The 17,169-nt window shown below is 40.1% G+C and overlaps 1 protein-coding gene across 1 annotated transcript in view; it reads left to right on the forward strand.

Annotated features, from left to right (window-relative positions):
• The window catches only part of DOCK10 (dedicator of cytokinesis 10), a 205,965-nt gene that overhangs the window by 93,325 nt on the left and 95,471 nt on the right, over positions 1-17,169 (forward strand). The window contains exons 5-11 of the mRNA XM_029932877.1: positions 2,207-2,279; positions 2,553-2,675; positions 2,930-3,064; positions 12,879-13,062; positions 14,462-14,547; positions 14,823-14,906; positions 15,029-15,184. Coding sequence (XP_029788737.1) covers positions 2,207-2,279; positions 2,553-2,675; positions 2,930-3,064; positions 12,879-13,062; positions 14,462-14,547; positions 14,823-14,906; positions 15,029-15,184 — 841 coding nt within the window. The remainder of the gene's footprint in view (positions 1-2,206; positions 2,280-2,552; positions 2,676-2,929; positions 3,065-12,878; positions 13,063-14,461; positions 14,548-14,822; positions 14,907-15,028; positions 15,185-17,169) is intronic.

Genomic DNA, 17,169 nt, shown 5'->3' on the forward strand with positions numbered 1-17,169 from the left:
ACAGAGAGAGACAGCATGAGCAGGGGAGGGTCAGAAAAAGAGGGAGACACAGAATCTGAAATAGGCTCCAGGCTCTGAACTAGCTGTCAGTACAGAGCATGACATGGGGCTCGAACCCATGAACCATGAGATCATGACCTGAGCCAAAGCCAGATGCTTAACTGACTGAGCCACCCAGGCATCCACCCAAAATAGTTTTAAATAATACCACTTTGTCTTATTTTACTTTTCTCATCTCCTTGTTCACCTTGCTTGTCTTTGATGTGATCAGCAAATGCATATTGAGCATCTCTATGGTAGGAAAAGAAAAGCTGGGGGAAATGTAGATGGGACTTCATTGGAGTCTCTGGCTTTAAGAAACCTGTAATCTGGGGGCACCTGGGTGGCTCAGTTGGTTAAGCATCCAACTTCAGCTCAGGTCATGATGTCACAGTTCATGAGTTTGAACCCTGCTTTGGGCTCTCTGCAGACAGTACAGAGCCTGCTTCAGATCCTCTGTCTCCTGCTTTCTTTACCCCTCCCCTGCTCGTTCTCTCTCTTTCTAAATAAATAAATAATACAACTTAAAAAAAGACAGAAAGAAAGAAACCTGTAATCTGGTAGAAGGAATTAACAGATTCAGGTAAGCATCATAATAGACATGTACTCAGGATCCACATGGAGAGAGCCCTAATTTTTAGAATCCAAGGTATCTTCATGGAAACCACTTTGGGGGTGCAAACTCTTTTTAGACTACAGTGGACTATTATTTAGCCTTATATAGGAATGAAATCCTAATACCAGCCACAACATGGATGAACCTTGGAGGCATTTTACAGTAAGTGAAATAAACCAGACACACAATGACACATGCAGCATGATTCCACTTACACGAGGTACCCAAAATAGTCAAATACATAGAGGCAGAACATAGAACAGTGGTTACCAACAGTGGGGAAAGGGAGAGATGCAGAGCCATTGTGTAACGGGTACAGCATCATTTTGGGAACGAGATGGACTTTTGTGATGGTTGCACAATGATGTGAACGTACTTAGTGCCATTGGTCTGTACACTTAAAAATGATTAGAATTGTAAGCTTCCTGTTTTGCATGTTTTATCATAATTGAAAGAAACTATTCTCAGGTGTAGAGACTGTGGCTCTGATCTCAGGCTTTTCCATATTAATAGTGAGGTCAGTGTTTCCTCTGTTCTCCAACTTACCCTGCTGTGAACCAGGAATGGGCATTTTCATGTCTTTCAGACGGAAGGTAAAGAATATTTTGAACGCACTTGAATCCACTGAATCCCTATCTGAATGCAGTCTGGGAATTGTATGCCTACTGAAGCATAAAGAGTTGTTGGCCATGCCCCTTCCTGTCTGGAATACCATCAACATCGGAAAAGATTTGTAACAAGGAAAACTGAATGAGTGCCCTTGGGCTTTCTCCTCAATAGTCAGATTCTGAAGTTGCTTCTACACAATATAAATCACCTTATGGAAAATGAATGTTCAGGCAAACTCTACACATAGGATTTTCTAACTAGGTCTTCAAGAATGTCTGAACCTTGGATGATCACTTTCCATCCAGCCAGGAGTTGTGAAATAGAATCAAGCCAAAGAAAGTTTACCTTTCTCCTCTTTTACCATTTACAGCTCCAGGTGCACATGTTTGCTCCCGCGGGCTGGTCAGCATTTCAGGGCTACCATGGAAATGCACAAAGGGAGCACCATTAGGCTAAATCAAGTTGGAGCCAACTTCGGGGAAGACTACTGTTAGGGAAACAGCGCAACCTAGTGGTCAAAGCACAGGCTGGTCTCAGGAACATGATTTTTCCAATGGCCATCCCGGCACCTTTAAAACATGCCCTGTAACAGAGAACCGGAAATGAAAACATCACTGCTTCATATTCCACAGCAGAATGCCGAGGAAGAAGCACAAAACCCACCAAAGCTTTAAAATTGCCCTGCTTTCCTTCATCTCATTCAAAAAGACATGTGTAAATCTGTATCAATAGTACCTCCATGGTTTAAAATAGACTTATTTACAGGAGATAAGATGTACTAGTATGGCGGAAAATTAATACTTCCAAAGGAAATTGGGCTCTCACAAGATTACATTATTTTATTTAAAAACACAGTGATTGTTACCTAGGGGAAGAGCAGAAAATGAAAGTCGTGTCTCATATGACAAATCAACAACGTTATTTTTTTTTCTTTACTATCAGAGCAGAATACAAACCAGAGAAACTTCCTTCACATTCCTTTGAGGTGGACCATGAGGACGCTGATAAGGATGAAGTGAGTAAATTACTGAAAGCAAAATGTTTCAAACAGGAGGAGAATTATTTCCTGGCTTTCCCTAGGGTGTTTCACATTCTGACCCATTTTACATGATGCCATAGCTGTTTGGGGATAGGTTTTTAATCATAACAAGTCACGTTCGCTTTGAAATGGAACACGATTATTTGAGATGTGTCGAAGAGAGAAAAAGGAGGTTCATGTGTGAGTGCAGCGTCTAAGACCTGGAGTTCACAAAAAAATTGAAGTCATGCTCTTGTGCCTCCTCCACAGGATACCACCTCCCACTCATCTTCCAAGGGCGGTGGAGGAGCTGGAGGAACCGGAGTTTTCAAGTCTGGCTGGCTGTACAAGGGGAATTTCAATAGCACTGTGAACAATACCGTTACTGTTCGGGTAAGGAGACATCAAGACTCATCTTTGTTTCTGCCAGTTCTCTGGACACCCTCTCCTTCGGTCACAGCCCAGAGGAGGGTCATTTGCATCGAGTTTATGTTTCAGGTCATATTTTATTTATGGGAAAGGAGGATACTGTTCCTTAGAACAGTGCTCTAGAAATGTAGCACGCCTGAAGGAATTTCAGAAATTCTAATTTCTGTAAGAGCACACTGCAATTTGAACTGCCTTTCTGTTCCTTTCCCTTTCTTTAGTCATTCAAAAAGCGCTACTTCCAGCTGACTCAGTTGCCGGATAACTCCTACATCATGAATTTTTACAAAGATGAGAAAATATCCAAAGAGCCCAAAGGCTGTATATTTTTGGATTCCTGTACAGGTGTGGTGCAGGTGAGTAGAAATCCCTCTTCCTCCTTAGGTTTTGTCTTCCCCTCTTGGGCTTTTTTCTGTTGTTGTTAAGTTTATTTTTTTAATTTATTTTGAGAGATAGATAGATAGACAGACAGATGGATACTGTGGGGGAAAGGCAGAGAGAGAGGGAGAGAGAGAATCCCAAGCAGGTTTTGCACTGTCAGCACAGAGCCCAACCCAGGTCCCTGCTCAGGGCTTGGTCTTACGAACCACGAGGTCATGATGAAGCTGAAATCCAGAGTTAGACCCTTAACCGACTGAGCCATTTAGGTGCCCCTCCTCCTTTGGGCTTTTTAATCAAAGAGTGTGTTCATCTAGTCATCATCCATTCAACAAGTGTTTATGGAGTATCTGATGTGAGTCAAGGACTGTTCTAGACTTTAGAGATTTGGTGGAAAGCAACACAGCCTGCATTAACGCTTTCACAAAACTCTCTTTCAAGAAAAGAAGAAAAATAGAAAATATGCAAAGAAATAAGTCAACAGAATGGAATCAGTGGGTGAAATCTGAAATAAAGAAAATAAACAGGGCTGTGGAAGGAAGAGAGACAAATGGTGAGGTTGGAAAGGGATATCAGTGCTCCAGAAGTGAGAAAAACATTCAAAGAGAAATTGTTTGATCTAAAAACTGAAGAATGAGCTGGGACCACAAGTGCAAAGGGCCTGAGGCAGGAGCAAGTCTGGTATTCAAGGAGAAGAAGAAAATGACCATCTGTGTGGCTGCAGCGTACAATGCCACTGAGCTAAAGAATTCAATAAAATAATATATAAACCACATAACTCACTATACTCCTTAAATCTTATCTTTATTATTGGGTAATAATGAGGCAGTAAATTTGCAGTGTACCTATAATCATCTTCCTTCTAAGAGGAGGTTTCCTTCGAAGACAAGGATTACATTGATTCCGAAGAGCTTAATTTCAGAAACAGACACAATGCTTTTAACAGACCGTACTATTCTGGAGGCTTTTCTTAGTATGCGATTGTTCTTAGAATGAGACACAACAGAGACACCACTGTGGCAAAGGGAAGCAGAATAATTCCATAGGCCTCATTTGGACATCTTACTTTCACTTATTCTTTTTGTTCGAATGAAATAAGTATCCTTATTCCCTCTTATGTACAATCAAAGCAACCAGATGTTACAGCAACCTCATCTTGAATTTCACAAAAGGACGCTAGCTTGTGGAGGTTGAGAACTGTGATTCTGGTCACTGCTCACCATAAGCAGATCTTTCACTTCCCACTAAGCTGCGCGCACTCCCATCGCTGGCTCTGTAGCTGCGATCACATCTTGGATTAATACCAAAGGGCGGTTGGATATGTGGGTGCAAAATGGAGTTCACTCCTGTCATGTAGGCCTAGTCTTTTTCTGGATGGTCTATCTGCTAAAGTCTGGAATTCCTCCAGAAAGTACTAATGCTGAACTTTAAAAGGAAAGGATTAATTAAGTGTTGCCGAGCAGTCAGCTAGAAGTGAAAGATAATTGCATTTTAACACACATGCCAGCTTTCCATATGGAAAGGACAATAAGGATCTTGATGCTCGAGATAGTTTTCTATTGTTGGTCACAAAGGAAGCTTTGGCTTTAGAAATGTCAAGTAAAACTTCAGCAGCAGTTAAAGACCAATGATTACATTTTCTAGAAATTGAGCTAAAAATTTTAAATATCTTTTTTTCCATTTTTTCCTCCAAAGCTCACTCTAGAAAATACATTATCATCTTTTAGGAAGTATCATTGTAGGCCATGCTGTATATCAAGTTCACAGAGACACGTATTAATAGGACATTGCTTCTTCAAAGAATCATATAACTTGGTGTCGCACACACATCTCAATGCTCGAATCTAACCTTGACTACAAGAACCTCTTCTCCACCATGTCTTAGACTGTGCTTCGGTCTCTGCTGAGGTGGTACCTGGGAGTTGGAGAGTGTCTTCTAGAAGAAAACACAGTTTAGGGTGCGTGCAGGTCAGCATTCAAATGCTGGTGTCACCATTTACTATTGGAAATGTTGACTAAGTTACTTGGACTCTGAGCTTAGATTTCTCATGTGTAAAACTAAACTAATGTGCTAGTGTGGAAAAGGATCGTGTGTCTTCAGCCGTTCTGCCCTAGTCTTGTAACCAAACTAACGTGATTTCTCTCCCTGGTGAGTCACAGGTAGAAACTACTTCAGGTGAGCTCTCTCATGAAAAAGACTTTATTTGCAGCAAATACAGAGATCATGGTGAATAAGTTCCCTAGAAAGGGTGAGTGGGATTCCCTGTATGTAGGGTTGGGATGAATATTTAGAAAGGGAACCTTGTCACTGTACGTAGAGGCAGGCATAAGGTCATACATGTGTCTTAAGGAAATGTCCCTGCACCTACATTGTATGTTTTATAAATGAGGCCTGTGCTCCTCTTTGAGGACAGATTTTAATATTGTAATGAGATCAAGGTAATTGTTGGTTACTCTGGGGGTCACTGCATGGTCCATCTGCACTGGTGTGAGTCAGTTGATGCAAACTGGTGTGGACATTCTGGATCACAGAAGTTCTTCGTATGGGCAGTGACTGTTTGAGGAGTAGTTTGGTTTTTCTCATGGGGTGTTGTGCCCTTCAGGCTTTTTGCCTGAGTTAAAAGATAAGCTGGAAAGAAGAGCTTAAGGAAAAATGTGGGACAAAAGTCAGTAAGTACAAGCAAGTGAAAAGTAAAAGTCAGCTCTGGCTGGTGTTAGTCTTTCCATGAAGTACAAAGGGCACAACTTTGAGAAATAGACATTCCACTGGGGAAAGACCTACCTAGAAGATCCCAGCTCACCTTCCTGAAACTTCTACCTAAATACTCTTCTTTATTCATTTATTTTTTATTCATTCACTTATTCTATCACTCAACAAACTTATTCAATGTCTAGGACATACTAGGAATTGTGCTCGGGGCATTGAGAACTCCCGCCTGAAGTCATAAGCAGAGAGGGAACATAGGCTCATTGCCAACAATTTCACGGTATCACAAAAGCTACAAACAGCACCTTCTATTGAGTGTTCTAGGAGCACAGAGCAGTGATGAATGAACTCTTCTGGGTCAGCTAGCAGATTCACCAAGGTAGATGTTGCACCTTAAAGCACAACTGCATTTCTGTTTCACTTCCCATTAGATGGCCATTCAAATATTTGGGAACACTTAATTACATTTTTTAGTTTAGTCTTATACCCCTTCATTTCTATTCCTATTATCAAGAACTTGTAACCCTTTGGGGAGGGAGGACTTCCAACTCCTTGAGATCACTGGGAAGATAGACCTCTGGGTTACTTACCACCTTGTGTCTGCGTTCTGATTCTTACATATTTACTTATAGCTCTCTCTGGCTTACGAAGTTTTACAAATGGAAAGAAGATTCTCAAATAAGATGATGCAAGTTTAGTCATTGCTGTCCCAAGCTCTCAGGTACAAAATGTGCCTGAGGATGAAACATGTACACACAAGAGCACAAAACAAATGAATAATAGAATGAGTCAGACCTGTTTTGTCAAGAATCATTATCAGTTTTTCTTGAATAAAACAGAAAAAAAGGAGCAAAGACTACTTTAGAAGTGATGCCTACCATCTGGCTTTCTTTGGAAGTCCAAGCTCATAACAATCTTCTGTGAACAAGCCATTTTAGTTTGCCTCATTCAGACCCAACCTATGTTGTTGTGGGTTTTTTTTTTTAAGAATAATCCTTGGAATTCTTAGAAATATATTTCAAGGGTGACATCAAGTAGAAAGACTTTTACCCAAATTTCTGAGAGATTTTTGTTGATATTTATGATTGGAATTTTTTTAGATATTGATTTAAAAAAAAAACAGTAGTTTTCCACTTTGTAATATAATCAAATAATGATATTAGATCTATTTTATAGCCCATGCACTCCCAATCTGGAACAGAACTTCCAGTGTTTGCTGCTTCGGTTTTGATCTGGAACTAAGGGACATTTAGGCCTGTGTTATCCTATCTTATTCCTTTAAGGTCTTCTTATTCATTCATCCATTGGACCATCCATCCATCCACTCAAGATCTTGCCACTATGGAAGAGAATGAATAGCCCAAGAATCCCATATGCTAAGGTTCCCTCTATGACACTAATAATGACCGATGTCACTTTTTGCAGGCTTAAATGGGGGTGAGGGGCCAAATACTGTTTATTTCCTTCTAGGTGCTGAATCTGCCTTCTTGTGGACATGGGTTCCAAGATAATGGCCTCATGTGCTTAACTGCAGTCTAGAAACTCAGATGCTTTCTGCGGCTCAGACAGCCCGCCACATGAAGGAAGTAGGGCCAGGTGTGAGACACCAGGGAGCAGCTTGGACTGTGTAGAACTGGAGTGTGTATGCCCATATACTGGTAGTATAATTGGGAGGGGGAAACTGCCAAGGAAAACAAATCTAGAAACTAAACATAACCTATAAACGTCACATTAGCAAACTCTGGTTCTAAAGAATCTCATTTCTGGGGCTCCTGGGTGGCTCAGTTGGTGAAGCATCCGACTCTGGATTTTGGCTCAGGTCCTTGAGATCCTGAGATTGAGCCCCAGGTGGGGTTCTGCTCTGACAACAGGAGACTGCCTGGGCTTCTCGCTCATCTGATCTCTCCCCCTCCCCTGCTCGTGTACACATGCATGCATGCTCTGTCTCACTGTCTCTTGCTCAAAATAAATAAATAAACTTTTAAACATAAATAACTAAGTAAATAAAAATCATCTCATTTCCAATGATAACAATAAAAACCAGGATGACACTTGTACTTTTCTTTATCTGATATATTGTTTAACACCAGTTGATGGAACATGCATTATTATTGTCCCAGTTTATTAACATAAAACTCCGGGACATAGAGTGGCTTTCCCAAATCACAAAGCTAATAAATGGCAAAATCAGGTTTGAAGTGGAGGGAGGTCCTAAACTACAGAAGGATGCCCAAGGAAGTAAGCTGGTAATATGCATCATATGGGCATGCCTGCATATATTCATATATTTATCCTGCATAAGCCACAGGGATAGAAGCAGCACTAAAAAAATATGCTCGTGTGTAGCTTTCAGCAGCATTTTAGGTGGAGGATTTATTTCAACAAATATATATTGAAAACTTAGCTATGCAAGGCTTTGTGGGAAAGCCAAATATGAATCAAATGTGGCTTCTCTCTTTAAAGAACTCCCCGCCTGTGGGAGGATGCACAGAAAGAACAAACAAATATAGCACATGCCAATCAAATGTGTGACACATCTTGATCAATCGGTTCTGATAACATGTAAGAATATGATATAACATATGAGATATGTAAGATACAACATATATCACTGCATGAGGCTTTATTGTATTGTCCCTCTAGTACACACATATTATGTATACTGTATTTCTTCTGCTTATTTGTTTATGGACATTCCATTACACTGAAATGTCAGTTCAGTGAGGGCAAGGGCTTTACTTGACTTTTTTTAATACTGTGCACCTGATGCACAGATGGTACCCAGTACATTTTTACTGAATGAAAAGCACAAATAAACATACAGAGAATGGCAAGGATTACATCAATGGTAGCCACCAACCCCAGTAACCTAAATGTGATGTTGTGTATTTCTTTTGAAACCTCTCCTTTTGTTCCTGCCAAAGATGCTAGTAACCTATTAGGCACAATGGAATATTTTGTTTGGGTAACTTTCTCCATTGCCTTTGGTAGCTTTGCTGGAGTATCTGTTTCAGAACCTTTCCAGATGAATATTGTGGAAACAGACCACTTGGCTACAACTCATTAAACATGTCAGGTGGCATTAGGACATATTCACAGTTTCCTGTTATTTAGGAAGCCATGTAGATGGACTGTGGTGAGCTTCACTAAACAGAGCAGTCACATCTGCCACAAAGGACACTGTTTTCAGGGAAACAGGAAAAATAGGAGATCGAAAAAAAGAATACGATTATTTCTTGATCACCACTATAACAGCGTAACAGTTGCATTTCAAGATTATTAAAATGTCCCATTGATTTTCCTATTTTTGTCCTTTCTTTTTTGTGATTTTCTATGCCATTATCTTAGCGATCACAGAGAATGAGATAGAAACCACTTAGGCATCACAATCTTCCCCAGTGTAAGCTTCTCTACACCATAAGTGGTTCTTATAGAACCACTCCAAATAGAAAAAGATAATTTGGTTTTTGAGAAGCTAAAAATAGAATATTTATTTCATTGACAAAGACGCCCTTTGAGAAACAAGGACTTGTTATATTTTGCTCAAATTTTTGCAGAATATTATTTATAATGAAGTCGGCTACCCATTTTCAATTAACTTGAATTACAGTATCCAATCTAGAAAATCAAGTGTTAGTGTCTATGTTTTGTCCTATTTTCCATCTAGGATTCTCCCAAGTTCCTTGTCATCTGCATTTGAAAGCAGGGTGCAGTTCCATTGACTTTTAATTCATATAATTAATATAAGCATTTTACATGGCTTTGCATCTCCCTGTCTACATGATTTATGACATGAGATTTATTAAGCAGCCTCTTTAATTTGCTTGTTTTCAAGACCACACTAAGATTGGCTTGCATTTTGCTGCGCTCAGAGACTTCCAGCCAAAGCTATGCCCTGAACTCTGAACATTTTGAGCTCTTTCCTTTGCGTCTATTTCTGTTCCTGCTGTTTTGTGAAGGAAAACAGTGTCCCCTTTTACACTTTCTCAAGGCCAAGTTGTCCTTGCCCTTGGACCCTCTGTGTCAGTGCAGGCCGCAAGTGGTTTTGTGGACCTACCTCAAGAGAACCTCCGGACGTGTGTTACAGTGTGTGGAGGGAGCATCCCACACCTAAGCCGGAGATCATAGCTTCTAAGAATTTGCATTCTCTTTTTTAAAAAAACTTTTTTAAATATTTATTTATTTTTGATAGAGCAGGAACAGGGAAGGGACAGAGACAGAAGGAGACATAGAATCTAAAGCAAGCTCCAGGCTCTGAGCTGCCAGCACAGAGCCCTACATGGGGCTCGAACCCACAAACTGTGAGATCATGACCTGAGCTGAAGTCAGACGCCTCACCTACTGAGCCACCCAGGCTCCCCAACTCATAGACTTTTTAAAAAGCCAGCCGGCGAGTGAATCATTACAAGGAGCAAAGCTAATACTTGACAATCATACAAAAGTATGGGCCGGAGCCAAAAGCGGGTCCTTGGAAGAATCTAGAACATAGCATTTGAGCTATGAAGTTTTACAGTGAGGATCACAGCTGGTTTCCCAACTAACTCTTCTTTCTCCTGAATTTTACTTTTTCTTGAGGTGTATGTGTTACCCCTGTCCATTGTCAGCACTTAGAGAAGCCACGAACTCCCCAGCTGTGACCATCCCTTTGGGATGTGATTGTGCCGGGAAAGGGACAAGGAAGGGAAACAGCACGTGCTGAGCATCTTTGCGCCTGGGTCATCTCAGTGGGTGTTGGAGGATAAAGAGACTTTTTCCCTTCTCTGCAGCTTGCTACCTGTGGAATCCCAAGCACATTTTAATGTATCTGCCCAAGCCTCCATGTCATTACATGTTAAATGGAATAATACAATTTGTCTCCCAGGGCTGTTATGAGATGAAGTAGAATAAAGACAGTGTGTGCTCAGCATGGTACCTGCCATCTAGATGACAAGTGTTTAGTAAGTGTCATATTTGTGGTAGTAATCATGATGTTATGGAAGTTGAAAGGAGCAAGCTATTTTAGGACAGCCTTCTGAGAATGTCACCAAGAAATAAGACATTACCAGGAGGATATTACAAGTTATTCTTCTTGCCACCAAGAATAGCAGTCTTATTCCCGAAAAGAATTTTAATTTTTTTAACATTTATTTATTATTGAGAAACAGAGACAGAGCATGATCAGGGGAGGGGCAAAGAGAAGAGGAGACACAGAATCTGAAGCAGGCTCCAGGCTCCGAGCTGTCAGCACAAAGCCCAATGCAGGGCTCAAACCCACAAACTGTGAGATCATGACCTGAGCTGAAGTCAGATGCTTAACTGACTGAGCCACCCAGGTGCCCCTGAACATAATTTTCTACTTTGATATTGATATTCAGCCACAATCCCACCCGATAATGTTACTCTCTCACCTTATTGTTCTTCTCCTATTTGTATTTTACCGGGTCATCTTAAGTCCATGGGCTTCACACTATTATCATTGTGGGTGCTGCACTGGCTTCATGGCAGAGTTGACTATGGCTAAGAGTTGACTACCTAGAACAGAATAACCTGCAAGTGAATTAGAGATGGAATATTTTCAATAATTCTTACAATCACCACAGGTAATATAACACTAGTTATATCATTACAGGTTATATCACTCCAATTTGAATTCATAATTCTAATCTCATGGAATAGAGAAGGAATATATAAAAGTGCCATAGTAATTTGGTCTCATATTCGCTCCAATTTCAGTGGACTTTTCCCATCTTGGAGCTACCCAGTGTTTTTACAGATTTCCACTCAGATGCCCCTTCCAGGAAGGCCAGCCTGAAGTAGCTCCTCACCCCTGAGCCCATTTTAATTCTCTGCACAACACAAAATCTCTGTTTTCCAGTAGTGTGTTTATTCCTTCAGTCTTTTGTTCATTCATTCTTCCCTACGAATGTCAGTTTCCCCAAAACAGGAAGCAGTCCTATTCCCTTATAAAAAGTGAGTGTGTTGAACTCACTGGTTCTGTGCAGCAGCACAGTGGTGAGCAGAACTGACCTGGTCTTCTGGAGATAGCCACGAAGGAAGCTCATGTTGGTCAAAACAAACAAATGAAAATGAATAAGTATGTAATTCCAAATTGTTGGAAGATGAGAACCTTGTCCTGAGAAACTGAGAAAAGTTCACCTGAGCAAGTATAACTTTGACTGAGATATGAAGAGTGACTGCATGTCCCCTAAGTAGATGAGGGGCAAACATGTGCTGAGCATGCATGAGTTACATGCAGGGGAAGGGCAGCAACAAAACATGTAAGCAGAGCACATTCAGGAACTAGAGCAAAGGCCTCATGGGTTCATCACCAAAGGCAAAGTAGAGATGTTGAATAAGAGAAAAACCTGGAGGCTGTTGGAAAAGGCAGAGCCAGAGAAAGGAATTGGGGAGCCCAACCATCTGGGTGTCCTTTAAAGCCATTTGGCCAGATGAGAGAGGAAGGAGTCTAAGGCAGAGCCAAGGTTAGTGTTAGAAGTCACCAAGATAAGGAAGAGCCAGTAGAGTCGATTGAAGAGTGGTGGCCAAAGGAGAAGAAAGAAAACCAGAATAGAGTATGGTCATGGAAACCAAACACAGACAGAGTTCAAGAAGGAGGAAGTGGCCACCATATTAATTCTACTGAGAAGTCAAGTAAGATCCAAAGAAGGAAATGTCTGGGACAATACAGCAACACAGAGTTTGTTACTGACCATGACAAGTGCTGCCCCGAGGTGCGATGGGGCCAGAAGCCCAACTGGAGTGAAGATTGGACTGAGCCCAGGATGAGAAAGTGAAGGCAGAGACTCAAGTCAACTATTTGAAGAAGTTAAGAGTGTCTTGCCACATGTGGCTGAAGATGAAATTTTTGAGCCACTATGCTCATCCAACCAACAAAAACCTGAATAAAAGGCATCTTAGTACAAAAAAGGCCTAAAAGAAACAAAACAAAATGATCCATTCCCACCCAAATTTTGGTCTTGTTTTGGCTGATCTTTTTTGTGTTACTCTCTTAGAAGGAAACACTTTGGAAGCATGAACCATAAAATAGGTGTCTTGCTGTCTAAGACTTTTTACCTGGTGTTTTTTTCTGTCTTTTTACACCACAGAATAACAGACTAAGAAAATATGCCTTTGAACTGAAAATGAATGACCTAACCTATTTTGTGCTGGCTGCTGAAACCGAGTCAGATATGGATGATTGGATCCACACCCTCAACCGTATCTTGCAGATCAGTCCTGAGGGGCCACCTCAGGGAAGGAGGAGCACGGAGCTTGCAGACCTGGGGCTGGGTGAGGACGCACGTGCCCCCTTCCTTTCTTTTGCAAAATGTGACCTGTGTGTTTGGTTCATCTAATTTGCTAGTTAACTGTGGTACCTCTCAAGTCTAGCTCACCCATCCCTGAGATGTTTGCTCCAAAAAAGCACCCCTAAATCTTGAATTTTACTGAAGAGTGAGGGTCACCACACCCACGTATGATTTTGAGTTTACTGGCAATGATTTGAGGCTGGAAATCATTTGGGGGCAGCTCTAAAAATGTACCCATGTCTGACGGGAGGTTATCTTAGATGGGGTAGTTTGTGTTTCATAGCCTTTACTTGATTTGACTTGACATGACTTTAATTAATTAACATGATATTATGTAAAGACAAACATGCATTAGTTCCTTTTAATTGTAAAATATCTTTCATGGATGCTTTTTTAGCATACTGAGATCGCTTTCTATGTGACAGTTCCATAAATGTTGCACAATATTAGAGATCTTTATAAAATAAAAACATTTTTCTTCTCATACTACATATTACTTCATAAGATTCTAATTCATTCTAGCCAAAGAGATGGCAACAAGAGTATGGAAAGGACGGATGAGGAGATGCATAGAAAAACAGGTCTATGACCATGTGGAAGACAAGTTCACTTCCAGAGTTGGTCGTTCCTCCCAAAAGGAAAACTAGTTTTTTAAGACATTTTGCCCAGCAGCATGGGATGTTAGACACCAGAATCTTTAAATTCTAGTAGTCTAAATATCATATACTATAAAGTGAAAGAGACATGGGGTAATGAGGAAGAAAAGTTGTTGGCTTTAAAACAACTATATATCATGGTATACACTATATATATATGGTATATATGGCATACCATATATATATATATATATATACATATATATATATAGTTAAAACCAAATATCATGGTATATACTATATATCATGGTAGGTGTTTAGAATTCATGATTTACTTAATGATAATCAACTTAAATATTCATATGTATAGAGTTATAGAGAGGCTCAGTAACAGAAGCCAGAATGTGGGTTTGAAATTGATGTCCGGAGAGTCAGAATTATCAAATATGTATACACATATAAGAAAACTTTAGTATACATTGATGAAATAAGTCATGACAACCCCAAGTATAAATTTAGTATTACAAGGGTCAAAAGTTCTTATGCATACAGGATGGTATCATGGAAAGAATCCCAAAATGACCATCAAGAAGGTCTGATTTCCAGGCCTCCATCTTGTAACAATATGGAGTCCTAGAGGCAAGACACAGTGAAGACATCTGCTTTTACCAACATCCATCCCACATCCCACCAACATCCATCCCGTGGTTTTGATGTGTCACAGCCTAGAGAAATGTGTGATTCATGACTCTTACTTAATAACCTGTCTTGGTGTATCTTTTCAAGATTCACTGGATAATTCTATAACTTGTGAAAGCACGCCAGAGGAAACAGAATCTTCAGAGAACAGCCTACACCCAGACTTTGCAAAAGTAATAAAGCTGATATTTTACTACACAAATAAATTTGAATTACTTATTAGTTACTACTTTCATGAAAAAGATGGAAATGCTGTATTTTAAATTTTAAGCTAATAAATACAACACTCAAAAAATAAAAGCATGCTTTGATAAGCTTTGCCGAGTGTTAACGGATGATATTAAAACAGTGATAATACTAAGGGGCAATTTCTTGGCCATGTGGATGGGGCCAGGCTGTAAGTATTTGGATACTTGGTTACCAAGAGCTAACGCAGTTTTCTCTGCAGTACCTCACAGAAACTGAAGAGACTGTCAAAACAACAAGAAATACAGAGAGGTTAAATCTGTTCTCGCTGGATCCGGATATAGATGTAAGTCAAAATTCCTTCTGAGCAGACACGAACTTGACCCTCGCAATTGTGGTTTAGAATTTATAACTTCTTTTTTTATGATGGGTGTTTGTTGAGGAAATTTTTCAATTTTTTTTTTGTAGACCTTGAAACTTCAGAAGAAGGACCTTTTAGAACCCGACTTTGTGATCAAACCATTTGAAGAAAAAGCTGCCAAGAGAATCATGATTATCTGTAAAGCTCTCAACTTAAATCTTCAGGGATGTGTTACGGAGAATGAGAATGACCCAATAACGAATGTAAGCTTCCCTGTGTTACATCCCGCACCGATCAGCCAGTATCACACCAATGGCCAAAATCTTTTCTATTCCTGGTAATTCCAGGCACTGAGTTCACACCAGCTAGTGTACCAGGGAGTATGAATGGCAGAATTTTTCACATCATGAAAGCGCATGATTTCTGAAGCAGATATACTATGGTAAAATGTTCCTTTTACCTTGAAGAAGAAGTGTCACAGGGACTGTATTCTAGTGTCCTTTCCATTCAGTCCCACAGTGGTTCAGAGTTTCCTAAGACATTGTATCTACTTGGTGGTAATTGAGATGGCTTTTAAGTCATTTTTTTTATAGGTTTATTTGAACATATACTAGAGAATAGTGTGGACAAACAAATCGACTCTGTGATTTCATAGCTATTACTGCTTCAGATAAGACTCCATAGTGAATCAAGTAAAGTAATATTAGATAAAGATTAAATAATAGTAGAGGCGAATGGGAGAAAAAGGTGCTTCACTGACACTTGGGAACCACCCATCAAATCAACACAAGATTCCTTTTCCTGCTAAGTCCATTTTAATTTTTGATAAATCATCCCTCAATTATCATCTCCCACTTCAAAAAGAAAACTTATTTCTGGATCCATACTGTAAGCACATTTGCTTTTAGAAGACAAGACAGCAGTTAGCCTTCTCTATAGACTGAGCACACACAACCCCATGCACATCTCCATCTTGCAGTTCAATGAGTCTTGTTAGTCATGACAGCTAGTGGCTTCCAGAAAGGATGGACCCTTCCAGAATACTTTCATACCTCCTGCCCTTGGGTCTGTAGGCATGGCACTAATTCTCTGAGCCCCTTTTCCCTGGTGTAACAGTGGGATAATGGTACACACTGTGAACCTCAGATTTAATGAAAACAATCAAGTAACATGTGCCTTTCTTAGGTCAGAATGCCTCACCTTCCCAATAGCAGGTGGCTTACCTTCCCTCTCCTCTTCTGTAAATGGGATAATAATAATAATAACAGTCGCTATTTCAAAGGACTGTTGTGAGGATGACATGAAGTAATATTTGGAAAGCACATGGATAATGTTTGATGCATAGTAAGCAATCATTGCATATTAATGGTTATTTTAATAGGTGGGAAATTGCTTGGAAATTTGTGAATGCTAGACACCCAAGGTATTGGTGTTTTCAGTATTGTGCATGAGAATCTTGTGGACAAGCTACAATTGAGCTGTGTCACCAGCAAGAATCTTCCCCTACAATGAAACTTTCTCACATTTTAGAACTATAATTGGGCACTAGGTATGTGAGTAAAAATGATAGTACTGGTAGTCACGTTTATTCCCTTTTCAGAAAATACTTACTCTGTGCACCTGCTAGGAGCCAGACTTGTTCTAGGTACGTGAGAAACAGCAGGGAGCAAGATAATAAGCCCCCTGCTCTCTTGAAGATTGATTCCTTTTGGAAAGAACAAACTAAATTTTTTTGAAAAGATAAAATAACACAAGAGTTGCCCATTATTTACAGTTGTTTAAAATAAGTCAGTATGACATATGTGATACAGAACTGGGAGATGGGTCACATGAGGTGGAGTGGTCATATGAGGCCTCTCTCAGGAGGTGACATTTCAATAGAGACCTAGCAGGTGAGAAGGATGAGTCAGGTCATGGGAAAATTTTCTAGACAAGAAAAAGAGCAAGTGTGAATTCCCTGAGACAACTAAGTCTTGGCAAGTAATAGGAACAGGAAGTAGGTGCTGAGGAAAAGAGCAGACCAAAATGATGTGGGAGGGACAGTACAAGGGAAGATACTGTAAGGTACGGGAGGCAGTGACGAGCTTGCATTTATCCTGAATAGAGGCTGTTGAAGAATTTAAAACACTTCCAAATGGTGTGGTTCAATTTCTGTTTTTGTTTTTGTTTTTTAAGATCCCATCATAAAAAAAATGGATTGGAGGAAATAAGAGTTGACCAAGGAGAGTAGATAGGAGGCTGCCACCAT

This window comes from Suricata suricatta, chromosome 3 (assembly GCF_006229205.1).
Source record: "Suricata suricatta isolate VVHF042 chromosome 3, meerkat_22Aug2017_6uvM2_HiC, whole genome shotgun sequence".
NCBI lineage: Eukaryota > Metazoa > Chordata > Mammalia > Carnivora > Herpestidae > Suricata > Suricata suricatta.